Here is a 22,979-nt window from a genome sequence, read left to right as displayed (position 1 = left end):
TTTTCGGGGGGGGGGGGGGGGAAAGAACAGGCTCAGCAGGGGCTGAAGCTCGTCCGCCCGGGCTGGAAAGCCTGGACAAGCTCGGGGGGAGGGCGAGCCTGTGAGCGGGGGGGAGCACGGCGTCCTTCGTTAGCGGCGGCAGGCAGCGCCCGGCGCGGAGCCGCTCTCCGCCCTGGCAGCGCAGGCGGGGAGGGAGGGAGGAGTGGCCTGGTTACGCATTGCGGCTGGAGAGAACCTGAGGCGGCCGGGAGAGGAGCTGCCGGCGCCGCTGCTGTCAGTGCGGTGGGGGCGGGAGCCAGGCTGGGCTGCAGAGGGAGCCGCTCGCTTCTCCGCCGGCCAGAGCGCGCTCGCTGGGCTCGGGCGCCTCTCTGCCCGGGGGGCGCGGGACCCTCCCGGCGCGGCCGCGGTGCTACCTCCTCAGCCAGGCACCTAAAATGGCTGGAGCGCGGAGGTGAGCGCGGCAGCCCCGCGCCCCGGCTCGGAGAGGCGGACAGAACGAGCCTCTGTTTGCCGTCGCCGCCGCCGCCGCCGTCGCCCCCCCCGCGCTCCACGCCATGTCGGCGGGGCAGGACGAGAGCTCGGTGCGGGTCGCTGTCAGGTGAGGGCGCCGGGGTCGCTGCGCCGCGGCCGGGGGCCCGGGGGCGGGCAGGACCCCCGGGCAGCGCGGTGGTTGGGGGGGCTCGCCGCGCCTGACGGGGGAGGGTCACAGGTGGACTTGGGACTTTCCGGCCTGGAGCGGTGCGGGCAGGTGGCTGCTGGTGTCCGGGGCAGCGTGAACCCAGCGCCCCGAGAGGCCTGGGGGCAGGCCGCTGCCTGTCAAAGCTGGGGCCGGCTCTGGGGAGCCCCCCACGGGGGCACTCTTCTCTCCGCCCCACCCCACTCACTGACCCTGCAGCGGCGTGTGAAGCCGGCTTGATGCATTGGAGTGAATGGGGGTCCTGCTGAAAACTCCTGCCTGAGACATCTGTGAAGGGAGTGAATACATGTTGAGCGTAGATTTCAAACATCGTGACTCTAAGCAGGGTTTCTATACAATAGAAGAACAAGTGGGTATTTTCCATACTGTATGTAATATCTTGAATGACGTTCCGGTGACTGCATTATCATGAATATTCTGGACTGGACACATTACGGTCATGGTATCTGGGAGTAAAAGACAAGAGTATTCTACTCATGGAAAACTGCAACATCATTTTCCTGCATGAAATATTAATGAAGTATTTACAATAGAACAAGTGTATCAGCTTCTTTGATGTTAATCTCTCTAATTGAGTGTTTCCCAGGAATGGTTGAAAATTCAGAAAAAATCGTGTTCCTCTCTCAAAATTTGAGACCACTGACTAATTCAGTAAGATTTAAACATCTGCATACAAACCATTAATCTAATCCTGCAAACCCTTACTCATGAGTGCTTTCTACTAACATAACCTCTGTGACTTCAATGGTGCTATTTGCATCAGTAATGCTTGCAGGATTAGACTCTAAAATTCTAGTATTTTAGGATGGCAAAGGCCTCATTCCTGGGAAGACCTGTGCAAGTCTTGAAGTTCATGTACTGTGAAAGTCCCATTGACTTTAATGAGACTATTCAGCGCATGAAGTTAAGTACATACAGAAGTGTTTACAGGACTGGGACATAAATGATTTTAAAATGTCAGCTGATTCAAATGACTCAATTCTTTTATCAGAGATAAAAATCTGTCAGTGAAACTGGATTTTAGGGCTGTTCTAAGATGATTTTGTTGCTTCAAAAGATTCCATAGTAGTTCAATAATTGTTTCTTAAATTGTCTTAAGATATCTTTATGTAGTCCTTGTACAAGTGCTCTTTTAGTTTTGGACTATGCAAGCTGTCAGTTGGGTTTGAGTTATATGAAATAATTATACTGAATAATGAAATGAATTCTTCATTGTGTATTATGTTGGAGCTGGAGCATAATGTACAGGACTTTAAAAGCTCCATTTCTGTCACTGGATATTCAGATCCCTAATGTTCGTAAGTTTGGACAAGGGCCAAATTGTAAGATGCAAAGGACGGATCCAGAGTATCCCAAGAGATGTAGAAGCAGCACTGTTACTGGGTGCTGATTGTAGATATATAGGTGGGGGCCATTGGATGACACTTTTAATAAATGCAGAGGCAAGCCCACAAACAATGAAATACGATGAATGCTGTACCAGTGTTTCTCAGACTTTATCGCACTGTGATCCCCTTCTGACAACCTAAATTACTATACGATCCCAGGAAGGGGGATTTGGCGGAGGGGCCCAAAGCCGAGGCTCAAGGGCTTTAACCATGGGGGTGGGGGGAGAGTGGCTATAACCTGAGCCCCGCCACCCAGGGCTGAAGCTGAAGCCTGAGTCCTGCTGCCTAGGGATGAAGCCTTCAGCCCTGGACCCCAGGAAGTCTAATGCCAGCCCTGGCAACCCCATTAAAATGCGGTCATGACCCACTTGGGGTCCCGACCCACAGTTGGAGAACTGCTGCATCAGTTTTAAAATCAATATCTCAATTACAGTAGTGTTTTCTGTTAGGAGAAATTCTTCCTGTTAACTTGAGCAAATTGTCATTTGTTGAAATGCTTTGATTGGAAAACACTGAAAAGAGATATTCTATTCTGTAAGCAGGATGTTTCTATAAACAAAAGTAATTCAGAGGTGTAATCTTAAAAAAACAGGGTGTGTTGAAACAACTGCTTCACCTTTAAACAAAAATATTTCATATGTTTTGAGAAGGTATTTTTCTGGTGCAGGATAGCACATTTTTTATGTGTAGTTGTTGTAGCTAGGAGCTAAACAAAGCCTTCTGGTACCAATGGATTTGTATTTGCAGACATTTGACAAATAGGATAGAAAAATATGGTGAGCAGGCTAGTAAAAGTGAATTAAAAATAGGCAACTGAATTAAAGGCTTCTTTTGTGGCTCTGGGATCAATTTTAAATACTACGAAGTATATTCTCAAAATATAATCAGCAAACATCTTAATCCTCCAAATCTCAGTGCAGTTTGATAATGAGGGATTACACCCATCTTCCTTTCTACCTACATCCCTTGGAGGGTTAACTCTTCATGCACCAGATTTATCTCTCTGCTCTTAAGATTTCTAAGAGAAGCCATTCTGATCCAGGTTTTTTAAATGGACACAATACCAGTAACTATGTACAGAGCTTCATTTTAAGTTCTCTTTTCAGTGTTTTGAAAGAAGAGTATTTCAGCTAATGACAGTACTTGCTCAATTTTGCAGGGACAGTGTGACTTCAATGGGTTTCAGTTGACTTTGAGGATCTGCATTGATGCAGCAAATTGGAGAATTGGGGCCTTAATTAGTTTTATGAATGTTTCCGTGACTGCTTGCTATGTCATGGTACCATATATATTCATAAATGGGATGATAGCAAAGGTAAGGTCTTTAAAGGGCACATTTGCATTGAAGCTGGTGCAGAAAAGAACATGCCGATGTTTACTCTGTACCAGTCATTCGCAAACTTTTGTACTAGTGACCCCATTCACGTAGCAAGCCTCTGAGTGCGACCCCCTTTATAAATTAAAAACCACATTTTTATCTATTAAACACCATTATAAATGCTGGACGAAAAGTGGAGTTTGGGGTGGAGGCTGAGAGCTCGCAACCCCCCCCCCATGTAATAACCTCACAACCCCCTGAGGGGTCCCAACCCCAAGTTTGAGAACCCGTGCGCTATACTTTTTGGATGTAATGTAAAGTAAAATGTTTAGTAAACTGTTTTTCCAGACCTACTAATGAAATAAAGTGAAGTATTACATGCTGTAGTATGATGAAAAATGATCTTTTCTTTCCAATTATCACCACCCTTAAGCTATCCTCTTGCACACTAATTGCTTCAGAGTTTTTTGCATAATTATTGGGTAGTGAATGATGTACCAGATATTCCAGTTTAGTGAAGCATGAGACCTGCAAGTATTTTGGCAGATAAACTCTGCAATCCAGAAAAATTCTTTCACTATTGTCAGCCTCCACTGAAAGAGGCTGATTTACAATTTTGATGATTATGTGCAACTTTCACAAAGAGCTTTGCTTTTAGTCTGTGTGACCATGACTGTGTACAATTATCAGACATGCTTGTTTTCCGTTAAAAATCAAAGTCCCCATAATAATCTAATCATATGACTATTTTTAAATGTAAAAACTACCTTTTTGTGACTGTGGAACTGCTGTAGTGCATTTTTTGAATGCCCTTCTCATGTGTGAAAATTAATCTGCTCTGTCTTCTATGCAGAGTAAGCTATGAAATTCATAACGTTTTCATGATGGAAGAAAGATTTGCCCAATATGGATTTCTCAAAGAAAGAGAGGCACTTTGGTTATATATAAACAAAATTACTGAAAACAAGCATTTAAGACAAATCTTAACTTTTTCTGTTTGGCCCCGAGTGCCATTGTTATCTAATCAAAGTGACATAATGTATGGCAGTTACTAAACTGGGTACCTAGTTTCATTCAGTTTCAGGAATGCTGCTGAAGCCTAGCTGACTAGGAGTGAACAAACAGATGAATTATTTAGATAATCTGCATATTTTGAACTGGTTCATTGGTGTACTATTGATTAACACTGTTACCAAGTTAAAGTCTCTAACATCCTTTATAAGAATATTGGTCATTAATTTTTTTAAAATCTCTCTCTAACCTTCATTTTACAACAAAGTGCTTTTCCCACTTTTCCATAGGGTTCTTCCCCCCCCCCCCCTTTCTTTCTCTTTCTTTTGGAGGGAAGCGTTTCATCCCAATATTTCTGTGCAGGGGATATGCCAAATGCTTTTAATGCTACTCCCTACCATTTTCTTTCCTCCTGGCATTGTCTTTACCCAGTATCCTTTTTCTTTTCCTTTCAGTTCACATCCAAATTCTCTTCTCCCTGCTAGATACCACCCCAGTCCATCACATCCACCCCCTCTTTTTTCCTCTTTCACCTGCCCATCTAACTGTGTCTAGTATCTGTGGGGTTTACTGGGGGTAATTCCCCCCCCCCCCCGCCCATTCCCAGTGGAGCTGCTCTCAGCTCTCTTCTGGCAACTGTGCTCAGAGCAGAAAATGGAGAAGAGGGAGTTAATTCCCTTTGGGTATGTCTAGACAGCAAAGAATAACCCGAGACTCTACAACCCTGCGGGGTGAGGGGGTCCCAGAGCTCAGGCTCCAGCCTGAGCTGGAAGTCTGCACAACAAGGAAACAACCCCACAGCCCACGCCTGAGTTGGCTGGCACAGGCCAGCTGTGGGTTTCTCTTTGCTGTGTAGATATACCCTTTGTGGCCCAGGAGCATATTTCCATCACTATCAGCAAGGGGAAAAGCAAGTCACTTCCACAAAGAGTAGCAAGCAGCGCGCTGTCTGGCCCCACTCATCCTTGACATGGAAGATAAAAAGAAACTAATAGAGGGGAGTGACCTAGTTAGACTAGGGGGGGAGGTGCAGAGAAGGGGAAGCTGCAGTATATCAAGCGAGAGATTACTAAGGCACGGACAAGAACTTTTGTGGTAGGAATGAAAAGGGAGGACAGGATTTGGTGAGAGTTTAGAGATGGTTTAGGGAGAAGAGGAAAGATATCATGAGGTTGCAGGGAGGACAGAGGAGGTGAAACCAGTGATGGGGAAAAGAAGGGATTTGTATGATGCATATTGAATTTCTAATCATGGTAGGAAATCTAAGAGGAGGCATCAAAGGCGTACTGGGCAGAAATAGGAGGTTGGGAATTGATGGATAGGTTTGGGAGCTATTGCTGTAGAGAGGATAGTTGAAACCATGAGTATGATGAAGCCTCTTGGAGGAAGAGTGTAAACATGAAGAGGAGAGGGCTGGGAACAGCTACGGGGATGGGGAAGGATGAAGACCCTCCCAAGGAAATGTGGCATAAGTGGTTGAAAAGGTTTGAAGAGAAACAAGAAGGCGTAGAACAAGCTTGAGCAGAAGAGCGTACTACTTTGAAACTGGCATATAAATTGAGGAAGATTTGCAGAGACAAAAGGACCTTGAACTTGACCAGGAGGTGGTGATTAGTAACCCTGGTGACTTGAAACAAGAGAGCCAATTGAGTGAGGGATGGGAACTCTTGGTGGGTATCATCATTTTTGGTCTTTGATGATATCAGTAGGACCTTGGTCATTGGAGAAGTAGGTGGGGGAGAGGACTGAAGCTGTTGGAGTGAAGTGGAGAGGAGGGGGACTGCAGAGCTGATGGAAGTTTACTTGGCTGCTGGATTTTTCTGTGGCATTCAAAAGACCTGTAAGCCCTAATTCTTGCCTCTCCCCAACAAATATCAAATAAATTGGCTGAAGAGGAGAAAGATAACAGAAGAAAAAGAAACCCAGCTATATTTGTGGCAAGATGTGATTTGAAGCACTCTTGCTTGCAGCTGTTCTACTCCTGTCTTGTCCTACACTTGATATCAGTCAGCCCATTCATGGTAGTAAAGAGAAGCATGTATATAAGAGGCTACCATCTTGCAACCCTTCAGCTGTACATTGTAAATTTACATAATCTCTTCAGGGACCTTGACTTCATACTCGGCCTGTACAGCGCTGTAGCATGGTCTGTTAGTCTGCCGAGCTGCTAGGGGGTGGCAGGGAGCTACTGCCTTGCCGAAAGACCCTGGTCATACCTCTCTGTCAATGGGGAATTAGTGGAGGGAGGTGGGACATCACAGTTGGCATGACAACAGAGCACCGGCAAGAGTCCGTGGCACGCCCCTCAGGCAGGGGAGCGCCAGCCAGAGTCCTTAGCACTTTATCGGGGTTCTGCCACCTGAGGTGAGGTGGCAGGGGAAGGCAGGCCCACCCAACTCCACTGCGTTCCAGCCCAGGGCCCTGACAGTGGCGAGAGTAGGGGGTCCCACCACTGGGTCAGCAGGGATCCATCTGCAACATGCTGTCCGGACACCAACTCACCACACTGTCCAGTTCCACTCCTGGACTACTTCCTACCCAGTCTCTCAAGTGGTTCCCTTTGGTTCCTCTAACTCATCGGGGTATTCAGCTGCTGGTATCCCCGGTAGCTCCAGCTCAGCGTCAGGCTTGGGTCGCTGCCTGGCTCCACCAGTTCCTCGGGGTACTTTGCAGCCGGCAGTTCTGGTAACCTGAGTCCCTCCTCTGGGTCAGGTTTCTCCTGGTCCAGGGCATCCCCTGGTTTGGCAGGGGGGTCTACGGGGAGCAGCCTGTGTCCGTCTCCCTCCCTGATGCTCCCCTCACTGGGCTAAGGGCCTCGCCTTTTTGTACTTCCTGTTCCACCCCTCCCCTTCCTGGGGGTGGAGTAAGCTTGGCCTGGCTCTGCCCACTCAGGTGCTGAGGGTGACTCCTCACCCTCTGGTTCGGAGGGAGACCACACAGGCACCCTACAAGTACCAAGCATACATGTGTTTACTGTGTAAACTGTCCTGCAAGGAGATAAACAACAGAAATGAACAGTACTGTCTTCAACCAGAAAGGATCCGTGACTTTCTTTTTATCTGATAATCTTTATTAATTAGTGACATTCATATGTGGCTACAACCCACGATTTCTTAGCAAAAATTGCACCCACTGGTTGGCAGGAATGAAATTCAGTAGTCTCAATAAATATGCCTGTAGTATGTACATCTAAAGGCAGAAATATATCCACCAATGTCACGTATCAACAGGTACTACTTAGGGGAGGGTGTGTGTGTGTGTGTGTGTGTGTAAAAAAGAAGAACCACACAATAAGAAAATATTGACTCATAACATTATTCATTCTTTTTCTTTTCTGTAAGCTCTGCTGTCTCTCCTTGCTTTCAAGAGGGAGTATTTAATATTGATTTTTTGCATCCAAGAGCTTATGCTATCATGAAAATATTTAAGCGTAAAAAACCTCCCCAAACATTATAATACACCCACCAACATATTGGCATTTTAGCACAAAAAATGCACACCACCATCTGCACCAAATTTAACCGTCATGTTTTACCCCATGAAAGTTGATCATCCATTAGTTACATTGCTTGGGGCATGCGGAAATCTATCGTCATGCTTTGCTGTGAAATTAACATGAACTCGCTCTCGGACTGAGGGACAGGAAATAATAGTTTGACTTTTCTCCTTTTATGACTTCCGCAGCTAAAGTTGGATCATATTTTTTATTTGCATGTGATGCACACACTCAGCAGTGTCTGTTCCTTCGTTTCTCTTGAAGTGTATTTTTAGGGTGAGATTTTAAAGTTCCTAAGGGAGTTAGTGGAGTTGTGTGACCTAAGTGCCTTTAAATATCTCACCCTTCCTTAATACTGTTCTCTATATTTTTATTTTCTGAGGAATATTAGCATTTTTATTTATTGCTCCAAATAATGCTTTACTCGTATACTGTCCACTTCAGACTTCGTTTCTGAATTTTTGCTTACCACCTGTAAATTGTTGAAAAGCTAAACAGTAACTTCTGTTAAGAATTTGTGAAGCAAGTGTATTTTCATTCCTTTCCCCCATAACCTCACCCTCTTTGCTTTTAGGATATTTTATCGTGACTGGGATGGCGCTACTCACCGGTCAGCAGTGCCTCCTTATGGCTCCTCCGGGGAATTAGCTCTGCCACCTACCTGATACCCCTTCCTGCAGTTATGCTATCCATCAGTACTTGGTGGCCTCTCATGCACTAGAAGCAGCAGCCCTGTCCTCTTCATACCTTAGCCCTCCAGCTAAGTCATATGGAAGTTCTCCCTCCTTCTGGGGTATTGGAAGCACTTTGAGGCAAACTGTCCCAGGTAGTCCATTCCCTGCTGCCTGGTCTGTGCTGCTCCCCTAGTGGCTGCTAGGGGAACCCCAGCCCACTTGCTACACCAGGATCCAGTCCAGGGAACCTCAACCCCGCAGTTCTGGGCTTTACTTTTCCAGCCCTCATTACCCCTTCTCTGGATTGTTTCCTACTCTCCCCTTACACCTTCCTCCATGTATCAGGGAGTGCAGGTTTCCTCCCCCAGCCTGACCTCTTTCTCTCTTCATAGATCCTGCTCCTCTTCCCCCCGCCCCCGCAGCTGGACTTCATTTGCAGTTAGGCCCTAGCATTCCCTTGGTTTCCTCCAGTGGCAGCCTAAGGTTCAATGACCTAATTTCCCTTCAGGCCTTGTGTGGGGTGGACACCCCGTCGCATTTATGTATAGCTGTTGCTGTACATTCAGAGATGTTCACTGGTGTTCTGGCTTTTATATCAGGCTGCCCCAGTAGTAATTAGGCATGACAGGAAAAGGTGAGCTGCTGTGGGTGCACTTTCATCAACTGCTGAAAAGGTTTAGTCTGTCTGTGCTGGCAGGGCTCTTGCAGCAGTGAATTCTTTCTTTGGTAGTACAGCACCTTTCTAAATACTTGGCAAAACCAGTATATAACAGACTAAGGAAATTATGAATGACTAAGCAAAATAAGAGACTTTCTCTGAATGGGAGAATAGCTGAGTTCTGCTAAAAAACAAATGCAAACGATACTTAAAGCAATAAACCCAGAACATCAGTAACAACAGTATGACTTCTGCCATTCTTCTTCTGTGCCCTTCTCCTTTGCCATTCATCCAAAGTTCTGTTTTCATTCTTGGCTGATTAAAACTTTTCCAAATGTGTTGTTTTATAAAAGCTGTCAGGGATTCATAGGGCCCAGTCTATTTCTCGTTACACCAATGAAATCCTACTGAAATCACTGCAGTTGCCCCAGCATGACTAAACGCAGAAGTGGGGCCTTAGCTTTCAAGCATGTTGCTATGGTGATGGTATTAAACAAGGGAACACTGTGTAAATGGAGGACCCTAGAGGGGTTTTTCACATGTGAAGCCGTTTGGTAAAGGGTGTGGAAGGGCTTTTTAACATAGTTTCCTAAAGGAGGCTTATGTGTTAGCCTGGGAATTTTTTAAAAGGGCATACAATATGTTTCAGAATTTTGCTTTTTTTAAAGTTCTGTAATTTATTAATGCTACTTAAAATTTAGCATCTGAATGTTTCCCTACCAAAGGTCAAAGGCTGCCCATGCATGCAGTCTCAGAAGGCCATAAATGCTACCAAATTGCTGCAGTTCTACTGTGTGGGTGGTGGGAACAGGTGTAGTCCACGGAAAAGCCACTGTGCTGTGCAGATCCCTCTGCAGTGCAGAGCTTGCTCTGTAATGCCTCTGCTGAAGCATAATCAGGGCTGGTGGTGAAGATTCAGGCCTTGTCTACAGTAAAGGGAAAAGTCGATCTAAGCTACGAAATTTGAGTTACATGAATAGCATAACTCAAATCATAACATAAGAATGGGCCTACTGGGTCAGATCAAAGGTCCATCTAGCTCAGTATTCTGTCTTCCGACAGTGGCCAGTGCCAGGTGCCCCAGAGGGAATGAACAGAACAGGTAGTCATCAAGTGATCCATCCCCTGTCGCTCATTCCCAGCTTCTGGCAAACAGAGGTTAGGGACGCCATTCCTGCCCATGCTGGCGAATAGCCATTGATGGACCTGTCCTCCATGAATTTATCTTGTGTTTTTTTTAACCCTGTAATGGTCTTGGCCTTCACAACATCCTCTGGCAAGGAGTTCCACAGGTTGACTGTGCGTTGTGTGAAGAAATACTTCCTTTTATTTATCTTAAACCTGCTGCCTATTAATTTCATTTAGCAACCCCTAGTTCTTGTTTTATGAGAAGTAGTAAACAACACTTCCTTATCTACTTTCTCTACACCAGTCATGATTTTATAGACCTCAGTCATATCTCCCCCTAGCCGTCTCTTTTCCAAGCTGAAAAGTCCCTGTCTTATTAATCTCTTCTCATATGGAAGCCATTCCATACCCCTAATCATTTTTGTTGCCCTTTTCTGAACTTTTTCCAGTTCCACTATGTCTTTTTTGAGATGGGGCAACCACATCTGCACACAGTATTCAAGATGTGGACATACCATGGATTTATATAGACGCAACAGGATATTTTCTGTCCTATTATCTATCCCTTTCTTAATTATTCCCAGCATTCTGTTAGCTTTTTTGACTGCCATTGCACATTGAGTGGATGTTTTCAGAGAACTATCCACAATGACTTCAAAATCTTTCTTGAGTGGTAACAGCTAATTTAGACCCCAACTATACATCTAAAACGATGGGATTATGTTTTCCAATGTGCATTACTTTGCATTTATCAACATTAAATTTCATCTGCCATTTTGTTGCTCAGTCACCCAGTTTTGAGAGATCCTTTTGTAGCTCTTCACAGTCTTCCTGGGTCTTAGTCTTAACTATCTTCAGTAATTTTGTATCATCTTCAAATTTTGCCACCTCACTTTCCCTTTTTCCATATCATTTATGAATATGTTGAATAGGACTGGTCCCAGAACAGACCCCTGGGGGACACCACTATTTACCTCTCTCCATTCTGAAAACTGACCATTTATTCCTACCCTTTGTTTCCTATCTTTTAATCAGTTATGAATCTATGAGAGCACCTTCCCTCTTATCCCCTGGCAGCTTACTTTGTGTAAGAGCCTTTGGTGAGGGACCTTGTCAAAAGCTTTCTGAAAATCTAAGTACACTATATCCACTGGATTCTCTTGGTCCCCATGCTTTTTGACCCCCTCAAAGAATTCTAGTAGATTGGTGAGGCATGTCTGTAAAGGGTTATATAAAGGAATATAATTCGTTTTCAAAAATGGATCCATTTATATTAAAAAGAATAGCGACTGTTATTAGTGGGATAAAATTAATAAACCCACCAGTCCTTAGGTTTCAGGTCATATGCTAAGCACAAGCAGGCTCAGGAATACATTTCCCCTATTGCATAATCTTTTTGTGTATACTTTAAGAGGTGACGGAAGTGGGACAAGCCCCTTTCTGTGAAGCACTGGATTCTGTCCAGTGGGCTGTCTGACTTTCTGAACCATTGGTCTGTTCTGGTATGGCAATTCTTATGTTTCTGTTCTTGAGGGAGAAGAATGGAGGGGGAGGAAGATGAAGTGGAAGAGAGTAGTAACATACTTTATTAGTTTCATTTCTTTAAAAAAAGAAAGTATAGACATTGTGAATAAATCTCATTACTTTCATTGTAACCCAGTAGTTCTCAACCTTCCCCATGCTGGGATCCCCTTTCCATTTAGCAACAAGAAAGAGCAGCATGATTGCTTCTCTTGAGACCTCTTTGTGACACCCCCAACGGTTGTGACTCCAACCTCTGAAGCGGAGAACGTCTATTTTAGAACTTTGTTACAGGCTGTCTGCAGATTCAGACAGGCATCACTGAATGAATTTATGCTCAGTTCACATATTTTTGGTTATTACTACAACCATAAGGGCTAGAAACTTAATTTTTTTTTTAAAAGAAGGGATAAGAAAGTGAGGGAAGGGTGAGGGTAGTTACACGTCCCCAGCTAAGGGCCCCTGTTGCAACCCTTGTCCTCAACAGTGTGCCCTTGTTTGAGTCAACAGTGTGCCCTTGTTGCCAAGAAGGCCAATGGCATTTTGGGGTGTATAAGTAGGGGCATTGCCAGCAGATCGAGGGACGTGATCGTTCCCCTCTATTCGACATTGGTGAGGCCTCATCTGGAGTACTGTGTCCAGTTTTGGGTCCCACACTACAAGAAGGATGTGGAGAAATTGGAGAGAGTCCAGCGAAGGGCAACAAAAATGATTAGGGGTCTGGAACACATGACTTCTGAGGAGAGGCTGAGGGAACTGGGATTGTTTAGTCTACGGAAGAGAAGAATGAGGGGGGATTTGATAGCTGCTTTTAACTCCCTGAAAGGTGGATCCAAAGAGGATGGATCTAGACTATTCTCAGTGATAGCAGATGACAGAACGAGGAGTAATGGTCTCAAGTTGCAGTGGGGGAGATTTAGGTTGGATATTAGGAAAAACTTTTTCACTAGGAGGGTGGTGAAACACTGGAATGCGTTACCTAGGGAGGTGGTGGAATCCCCTTCCTTAGAAGTTTTTAAGGTCAGGCTTGACAAAGCCCTGGCTGGGATGATTTAGTTGGGATTGGTCCTGCTCTGGGCAGGAGGTTGGACTAGATGACCTCCAGAGGTCCCTTCCAACTCTGTTGTTCTATGATTCTATTCTTCTCCTAAACCCTTTTCCACGTATCCTGGTTCATTACAATGTAATTCAGCAACAACAAAGCAAGAAATTACAAACTCCTATGGGAAAAGACTTGGCTGCAGAGTGCCAGAAACACCTATGGCACAGTATAAATAATAAATAATACAGTATCAAAAGAAAAAAACAATTATGCTAAAACCTCTGATAATTAGTTGTTGGCTCCTAAGAAAATGTGAGCCCTGTGGTAATTTCTATCCATTGAAAAATTACTTATGGTAGTAGACATAAATAATGCTTTCTGGTTTGTATGTGTGTTTGAGCAATAGCTTGGCTGCTGTGCCCAAATCCATGCCTCTTTGTGGTGCACAGGAAATATCAGACTGTTTTTTTTTTCCATGATGAGCCACAGTTCTCAGCTGTGCATTGCTTCAGTTTTCATAAAATTTTAAACTCTTAATTGTCTTGTGTTTATTTTAATTATATTTGAAAGCATTAGTTCTAGGCGATGATCCTGCAATGTGGTGCATGTGGATGGCCCACTGTGTCAATTTGCTTCCGAGGAGGCTTTGTTCAGGCACCCCATGTTGCAAGATTTGGGTTTTTATTGACAACATCTAAGCATCACTGAAATATTCGTTTTCAAGTAAATTTTAGTCCTTGTGACAGTAAATAATGAAACAAATATATTGGTTCATTGAATTTATACATTCAGAAGAGGTTTTTTTAATGAACAAAATACCTGAAGCATTTGGAAGTTTAGAAAATTTCTTCAAGAAAATAAACAAAACATTTTTTTTAATCTTCTGGAGGGGGTAGGAAGGAAGATATCTGTTAATATGTATATGTTTTAGACATGAGAAAAGGAGGAAAGATTTGCATTAAACATTCTGTGGGGAAAAAAGGAGTACTTGTGGCACCTTAGAGACGAACACATTTATTTGAGCATAAGCTTTCGTGAGCTACAGCTCATTTCTTCGGATGCATTCAGTGGAAAATACAGTGGGGGGATTTTATATACACAGAGAACATGAAACAATGGGTGTTAGCTCACCTTACCTGATCACTCTTGTTACAGTCTGTATGGTAACACCCATTGTTTCATGTTCTCTGTGTATATAAAATCCCCCCACTGTATTTTCCACTGAATGCATCCGATGAAGTGAGCTGTAGCTCACGAAAGCTTATGCTCAAATAAATGTGTTTGTCTCTAAGGTGCCACAAGTACTCCTTTTCTTTTTGCGGATACAGACTAACACGGCTGCGATTCTGAAACCCGTGGGGGGAAGAGTGGGTCACGGGGCAAGCCACCTGTCTAATCCATGCTGTAGAGGTACATCTCTGTCTGATTTAATCAGTCAACCCATTACTCATGAACAATTGAATTGCCATTTTGACCTTTGTTAGCTGTACTGTGAATTCAGCAGAAGTGGATTGGTATTCAGTGAGCTCTAAAAATTACAGCTGAGTTAGGACTAAACTAGTATTGACTGGTAAATTGTTGGTGTTCAATTATGCTGATATGCTTTTTTTTTAAATTGTTCCAAAAGGTTTTAGATTCATGTTGGGTTAGAAGTCACTTACATTAGCTAGTCTTCTGTTCTTCTCCCTGTATTAGCTCTGAGTTTCAAATTGTAACCATAAATAAAACTTAACATTAGTGAACAGATGGGCTTTTCACTGTTCTTTAAATGTTGACAAGTTAAGCTTCATTCAGACCAATAGGAGAAGGAAACTCCTGAGTCCAGGGCTTCAGTCTTTGCTCTACATTTTCAAACCTAGAGACTGAAAGTGATAACATTATTGATCTTAGCTGCTGTGGTTGTTGAATGGTCAAAGAAGTAGCTGGTAGCTTGGATTTGATAGATCAATATCAACGAATGTCTTGGATGGTAAAAGTTTTGTGGGCTTGATGCAGAAATTACTGAGGGAAGTTTTATGGTTTGTGTTGTGCAGGAAGTTGCACCAGGTGATCATAATGGTCCCTCCTGGCCTTAAAATCTATGAATTTAGATGCTTCTAGCAACCAGCCAACATCACTTATCCCTTGTCCGAATTGAGCCTCAGTCATCTCCTTCTCATCCATGCTCTTACATTGGCTAGACTGTGAAATGCTGTCTGGGTTCGATGAAAATGGAAAATTGGCACTTATGTAGCACTTCACATTTCAAAATCAGAGTTTAAACATTATTCAGAATAGTAAGGTGCACAGATCTGCCAATGAGACTTCAGTCTGCTTATAGCTTAGGAGTTTTATTCCATCTTCACAGGGATAGGAAGGATGGATAAACCTCCCTGATGCAGAGCTATGAGATCTTTGAACAACTCTGACATCGTAATCAAAAAGGCTGATGAAGGAGGTGCTGTCGTCATCATGAATAAGTTGGAATGTGAACAAGAGGCTGCTAGGCAGCTCTCTAACTCCACATTCTACAGACCATTATCCTCTGATCCCACTGAGGATTACCAAAAGAAACTATACCATCTGCTCAAGAAACTCCCTGAAAAAGCACAGGAACAGATCTGTGCAGACACATGCCTAGAACCCCGACCAGGGGTATTCTATCTGCTTCCCAAGATCCATAAACCTGGAAATCCTGGATGCCCCATCATCTCAGGCATTGGCACCCTGACAGCAGGATTGTCTGGCTATGTGGACTCTCTCCTCAGGCCCTATGCTACGAGCACTCCCAGCGATCTTTGAGACACCACTGACTTCCTGAGGAAAGTACAATCCATCGGTGATCTTCCAGAAAACACCCTCCTGGCCACTATGGATGTAGAAGCCCTCTGCACCAACATTCCACACAAAGATGGACTACAAGCTATCAGGAACAGTATCTCCGATAATGTCACGGCAAACCTGGTGGCTGACCTTTGTGACTTTGTCCTCACCCACAACTATTTCACATTTGGGGACAATATATACCTTCAAGTCAGTGGCACTGCTATGGGTACCCGCATGGCTCCACAGTATGCTAACATTTTTATGGCTGACTTAGAACAACGCTTCCTCAGCTCTTGTCCCCTAATGCCCCTATTCTACTTGCACTACATTGATGACATCTTCATCATCTGGACCCATGGAAAAGAAGCCTTTGAGGAATTCCACCATGATTTCAACAATTTCCATCCCACTATCAACCTCAGCCTAGACCAATCCACGCAAGTGGTCCATTTCCTGGACGCTACTGTGCTAATAAGCGATGGTCACATAAACACCACCCTATACCTGAAACCTACTAACTGCTATTCCTACCTACATGCCTCTAGCTTTCACTCTGACCACACCACATGATCCATTGCTTACAGCCAAGCTGTAAGATACAACCGCATTTGCTCCAACTCCTCAGACAGAGACAAACACCTATAGGATCTCTATCAAGCATTCTTACAACTACAGACCCACCTGCTGAAGTGAAGAAACAGACTGACAGAGCCAGAAGAGTACCCAGAAGTCACCTACTACAGGACAGGCCCAACAAAGAAAATAACAGAACGCCACTAGCCATCACCTTCAGCCCCCAACTAAAACCTCTCCAGCACATCATCAAAGATTTACAACCTATCCTGAAAAATGATCCCTCACTCTCACAGATCTTGGGAGACAGACCAGTCCTTGCTTACAGATACTCTCCAGCAACCACACAACAAAAACACGAACCCAGGAACCTAACCTTGCAACAAAGCCCATTGCCAGCTCTGTCCACATATTTATTCAAGTGACACGATCATAGGACCTAATCACATTAGCCATGCCATCAGAAGCTTGTTCACCTGCACATCTACCAATGTGATATATGCCATCATGTGCCAGCAATGCCCCTCTGCCATGTACATTGGTCAAACCGGACAGTCTCTACGCAAAAGAATAAATGGACACAAATCTTTACATCAGGAATCATAACATTCAAAAACCAGTAGGAATACACTTCAGCCTCTCTGGCCACTCAGTAAAAGATTTAAGGGTGGCAGTTTTGCAACAGAAAAGCTTCAAAAACAGACTCCAACAAGAAACTGCTGAGCTTGAATTAATATGCAAACTAGATACCATTAACTTGGGTTTGAATAGAGACTGGGAGTGGCTGGGTCATTACACATATTGAATCTATTTCCCTAAGTTAAGTATCCTCACATCTTCTTGTTAACTGTCTAAATGGGCCATCTTGATTATCACTACAAAGTTTTTTTCTCCTGCTGATAATAGCTCATCTTAACTAATTAGCCTCTCAGTTTGTATGGCAACTTCCAACTTATCTGTATGTATGTATATATCTTTTTACTATATGTTCCGTTCTGTGCATCCGATGAAGTGGGCTGTAGACCATGAAAGCTAATGCTCTGATAAATTTGTTAGTCTCTAAGGTGCCACAAGTACTCCTGTTCTTGATTCATTTAAATTCAAAAAAAGATCTGGAGAACCTGCCTTTCAGTGAGAGAATGAGCTCTGTAAGTCTATGTGGTCTATCAAAGAGAAGGTAACGAGGTGACAGAGGACTCTACTCTAGCAGATAAAGGCCTAACAAGATCCAGTGGTTGGAAGTTAAAGCTAGATAGGATGATTATAATTGTCCTGTCTCATCTATAACACATGCTGCTGTCCTGGGGGCATGGCAAGCTCCCACACATCCATGATATAAGGCCTTATAAAGAAAAGGCACAGCATCAACTTAGAACTGCAAACCATCTGGAATTACGTAGAAGTCCTGACACCTTCCATATCAAACAGATATATTGTAGTTATAGGTTTCAGAGTAGCAGTCGTGTTAGTCTGTATCCGCAAAAAGAAAAGGAGTACTTGTGGCACCTTAGAGACTAACAAATTTATGTGAGCATAACCTTGCATCCGATGAAGTGAGCTGTAGCTCACGAAAGCTTATGCTCAAATAAATTTGTTAGTCTCTAAGGTGCCACAAGTACTCCTTTTCTTTTTATTATAGTTATAGCAAACCTTTAGTCTGTCATGATGTATCAGAACAAACAAGGGGGAAACAGGTCACTCTGTTATCAAAATGAAACTTACATCCTATTGAAATGGGCAGCCCTCCATCTGTGCAATGTACTCAAAGGGAAAAGCAAAGTGACCTTGGATGGCTAAGCAGACAGAGACGATTGGATAGAATAGGGCCTATAGCCAGAGATGGAAGTTGGCAAGATAGCACTGGAACTCAGGCATTCTTGTCTTCAGAATTCGAGGCAGTGTTGTGTTTCTCAATGACCAAACAGCCATATTTAACTCTGTCATATTCTAATATCCAGACTTCCTGCTAGGTGGCATCATAAGTATCAGAATATTACCATAGAATAAGAGCTGACAGTGCATGAAATATTGGTATTTGTTTTGTTTTAAACCTTACAAAAAAACTATATTTGCTCTGCCTGGCTGTTGACTTGAGGGGTGTTTCATGATAGATGTCATATTGCTGCCAAAGAGACATTCAGACAACTCCCTCCTCCCCGCACCCTATTGCCAGACTATTTGCTAATCACCTTTTGCCTACATTTTTCCTTTTGCTTTTTAAGTTAATGTATTCTTCTGTCCAAGCTGACTAAAGAGAATACTTGGTCCCAATCCTCTTTTGTAAAATTCCTTTTGCATTTATAGACTGTTCTGCCTCCCCCTAACCATCACATCTTCAGAATGAACCCGACTACTTTTCTTTTTCTTTTATGACTTAAATGTCAAATATATTCTCTCTTAGTTCTCCTGTTTCACTCATACAGTATTACAACGGAGTCATTGGGTATGTGTTTTCTGTGATAATCCTATCAGTGTAACCCAGTGTATAAAACTGTTTTACAACAGTTTCTCATGTCTCTTGTTCAGTTTGTCATCCAGTAATAAGAAATATAAAAAACAAGGTTTATAATTTTTTTGGGGGGGGTGTCCATGTTTGTGTTCCCCCACTGAGAAAATTAATATCCAGGTCTCTCATCCCATTTAGCTTGTTGTTGAATGCCTACTTAGTATGTGGGGAGAATGAGGCATGAATCTGAGCTAGCTGGGTAAAATTCAATCCCAGTAAGACAGAAGTGATATTGGTAGATTGGAGGAAGCTACTAAAAGATATAATGATGATCATGACTGCTTCTCATGTTGAGGATATTTTCCTGCCATTCATTATTAGAATTTGCAATTTGAGGGTATTCGTGAATCCCCAATGCTGTCAGATTATATTACAGGAGTTTCTAGGAACTTTTTTTAATCTTTGTCTAGCCAGGACAGTGTCTCTGTTTTTCTTTCTGATTAAGACCCTTTTACCACTATGCGTGCATTTCTCAACTCAAGATTAGCTTTCTGCAATGTGCTTGTACTCGGCTATACCTTAAATCAAACCAGGAGCTAGAGTTGATGCAGAATGCAGTAGCCTGTTGTTAAGTCATATATCTTACTTGACACCAGTTTTCTGGGATCTGTACCTACTGCCACCTGTCTTTGCCAATGGAGTTTAAGGGTGGTAGTTTTGACCTGTGTATCCCAGAATGGTTTTGAAATGGCCTGCTTGGAACTGCTTGCTCTTTCATTGTACTATAGAACTTCAGCTGTGATAAGTGAAGTAACTTAAGTCACAGAGGGAGCTTTTGGCAGAACATTTTCTGAAAGGTTCTTAGCTTTGGAATTCTTTCCCCCTTCCTGTTGTTTCTCTGAAATACCGTTAATTTGTTAACTTTCAAGGCACGTGACAAGGCCTATCTATATTTTTGCCTATGCTTTTGAGGAAGGACTGGGTGTTTTTGGTAAGGAGTATATTGTGGTATGGGGGAACATGAAATTATTGCAGTAATCAAGTTGTCTTTCATAGCCTGCCGCAAATCCTTTAAAATTAACTTTAAAGCTGAAAACAGTCGCTCTACACTAGCTTGAGTTGTTGGCATGCTCAAAGCAATTCTACAGGCAGCCTGAATGCATTGTGGGTAGCTGTGAATGGCCTCAAAAACAGACTTAACTTTTAGCCTACCAATAGACTCCATCACCTCACAATCTTCCCGAAAGTTTCTCTCAAATAATGCTTCTTTACAATTATGAATCGCAGAAACTCGCCGGCATCTTTCTTGTTTATCCAATTCCTTTTCGAAGGCGTCATCTTCTAAAGAATTGGTGCTTGAATTACCTCCATTTCCCTGTGATGGTTGAAGACGTCTCAGGGATGGACGCTCGAACAAGTTCAGAGTGGAGACGGAAGTTTGAGAACAGCCTGCTATTTCTGAAGGATGTGAACTTTCCCAAACCGCAAATTCGATTGTTGACGACTCCTTTTGTTGTGTTTTGTTTTCTTCAACCTCTTTCGTCGAGTTCAAATGTAGCAATAGATTTTGTTTTTCAAGTCAGCGAGCAATATCAAAGAGCCCTTCCTTTGCCTTTGGCATTTCCCTTGAGGTAAGAATCATCCAATACCGTGGGTCAACATAAACTCCAGCAAGGAAATGAATATTGTCTAAAAGCTTCTCTTCGCGTTTCTGCATGGAGGATAGAATTCCTTCTGCACTTTGTCCACCATTTTCTTGCAAGAATTTTGACAGTTTTCGCCATTCCTTCATTAAAACTCCCAAGGTTACATCGACAGCTTGAAGATTCACGGTTGTTTGGTTTGGCTTTGCCAAGAGGTCTCGCAGGTTCTTCACTTTGTCCCATTCAGCTTTTGTTAACTTGAGTTCTCTTGTTCCAGCAGCAGCCACTTGTTCACAGTAAGATTGAAAAACGAGAAGCCGATCAATCAATCATCGCAGATGTTGAACCCCAGCGAGTCACAGTATCCAGTGACTGAGTTACCCCATGTAGATCAAGCAGAACACTTTGAATACTTGGGGTTCGTAGTTTGACAACAACTTGTCGAATTTTGGCCAGAAATTTCTTTGCATGTTCTTTGTTCAGTCCATCCCAGATTGCCAACTGAAGAGTGTGAATACCACACCTCGTCAGTTGGACTTTTGAGTCGTCCTCATGAAGCCATGTTGGAAGTATGAGGCTAGGGTCATTAACCCATTGCGCAGCAGCATCCATGTTGAGTTCAATTTCATCCATTCCTTTAGTTCCTTCATCAGGCAAAATAGCTTCAGTTCTGTCCACGTCCCTGTTCTCAGACATAGAAATGGTTTCATTGTCCTTGCTGAAATTTTTGACGGCACATGTCATGTTTGCTGCATTGTCAACGCAGATGCTCAGCACTTGCATTTCACTGATCCCAAATTTTTCTAAAATAGCTTTTTCTTGACTTTTCACATATGAAGAATTGTGACGCCCTTCAGTGTCGATTTTATGTCCAAGGTTTTTACCACAGCTTTATCTTATCCTTCTTCGTAGTACCGAGCATTGATTGAAAGGAAATTTCTGTTTCCACGGGTTGCCGCATCCATTTTCAGGTAGCACAATTTTTGCTCCAAAGCTTTCTTGAGCTCTTCGCGACCAGACTCAGCTGTGCTGACAACTAAATGACAAACCGCATCGTGACCCGTCAAAACGCCAAGCTGCCGACCCATTTCACCTGCAATTTTTTGGAATCCTTTGTTCTTTAGCCTGAAGGTAGTGAGTGGTGTTGAACTCAATCAGCCCTTCACGGAAAGTATTGGCATCCATGGTGACTGTAACCTTTGGGGACTTCAAATATGAGTCAAGTTTTGTTTGCTCAATTTTGGGTTTCTTTTCAGATGAAGCTCCGCAAAAAACCTTTTCTCCAGGACTTTTCAAAGAGCCAGATGACCATCATTTAGCCGCGTCAGCTTTCTGTTTTGCCTCATCTTCCTGGTCCCTTTTTGTAACCAGAGCCGCATAGTTTTCAGGGTGGTTACATTTTATACGCCGCTAAAGGTTGAAACCTTTCACGGCACTTGCTTCATTTGTCTTGAAGCTACGTGCTTTGAGCTCGCCATTCACTTCCTTTTCCGCCTTGCACGTTGCCGATTTCTTCTTTGCTTTTCAAATTCAAAAGTAAAGACGTTGTTGAGATCCTTTTCCGTAAATCGGCTATCAATCATGGGGGGCAGATTTGATTTTTTTTGTTGAAGCCATGGCCAAATCTTCTTGTGCTGCTACCGCATCCAAATGTTTCTTGTTATGATCTTCGAAAAGCAATGAACAAAAAGCATTACATTTTTTTATAAATGTACCTGCTTGTGATATCTTAATCACTTAAGGTACTCTGAATTTATTTTGGATTTTCTGGACAAAAATGATTGCATTTTCTTTTTACACAAAATTATTATTAAAGTATATTTTAATATTTTAACATGTTTCTTGCAGTTTTAATGAAGTAAGAAGTATTTTTAATATACATAATTAATATAAATTTTTATGTATAAATTGCAAGTTAGTTTTTCTTATGAAATTTTGCGGTAAAAATATTCGAAATATTTTCCAATTTTTTAATGAATATCTCAGAAACGCTTTAATATAGATACATCAATGAACTTTGGTACGTGCATAGCGTTAGTACATGCTATCGCTGTTCTACAACATTAACTGTTGGGAAGTAACGAGGCTACACGTTACAAGGTTGAAAATAAACTTTAATGGGAAAGCGGATTCAAATTGCAAGCACAGTCCTTTTAGTAAAGAGAGCAAATTTTCGGAAATATGTTTTTGCTTCATCAGCCTGAATAGATTATACAAGATAGAGCAAATAACAGGTTCTATCTTGTATAATATTTCCAGCCTGATGAAGGAAAAACATATTTGCAAAAATTTGCTCTCTTTACTAAGAGGACCATGCTTGCAAATTGAATCCGCTTTCCCATTAAAGTTTATTTCCAACATTCTACCACACAACATCATTCAAATAAAATTATTTAAACTACAGGTGTCGTGAACTGAGGGGGCTGGGCCAATTTTATTTAATATTTTTTAAATCTTCGACTATTTAACAGATACGACCCTGGAATATGATTTAATGGTAAAACATGCATTAAAATGGTACTCTTAATTTATTTTGTATAATTAACCGTTTCCAAGAAAACTGTTTAAAAATTTTAATC

General features: G+C 42.8%; 1 protein-coding gene across 12 annotated transcripts in view; it reads left to right on the top strand.

Moving 5' to 3' along the window:
- The first annotated feature begins 253 nt into the window (after window positions 1-253).
- The window catches only part of KIF21A (kinesin family member 21A), a 177,671-nt gene continuing 154,945 nt past the window's right edge, over window positions 254-22,979 (top strand). For 7 of the 12 annotated variants that reach the window (XM_074942440.1, XM_074942433.1, XM_074942441.1 and 4 more), the window contains exon 1: window positions 254-598. In XM_074942440.1, the coding sequence (XP_074798541.1) occupies window positions 555-598 (44 nt within the window). In that variant the 5' untranslated portion in view covers window positions 254-554. The remainder of the gene's footprint in view (window positions 599-22,979) is intronic. The other 5 variants (XM_074942437.1, XM_074942436.1, XM_074942442.1 and 2 more) reach the window with 1 other exon arrangement.

This window comes from Natator depressus, chromosome 1, assembly GCF_965152275.1.
Source record: "Natator depressus isolate rNatDep1 chromosome 1, rNatDep2.hap1, whole genome shotgun sequence".
NCBI lineage: Eukaryota > Metazoa > Chordata > Testudines > Cheloniidae > Natator > Natator depressus.
This window is presented reverse-complemented; position numbering and strand designations above follow the sequence as displayed.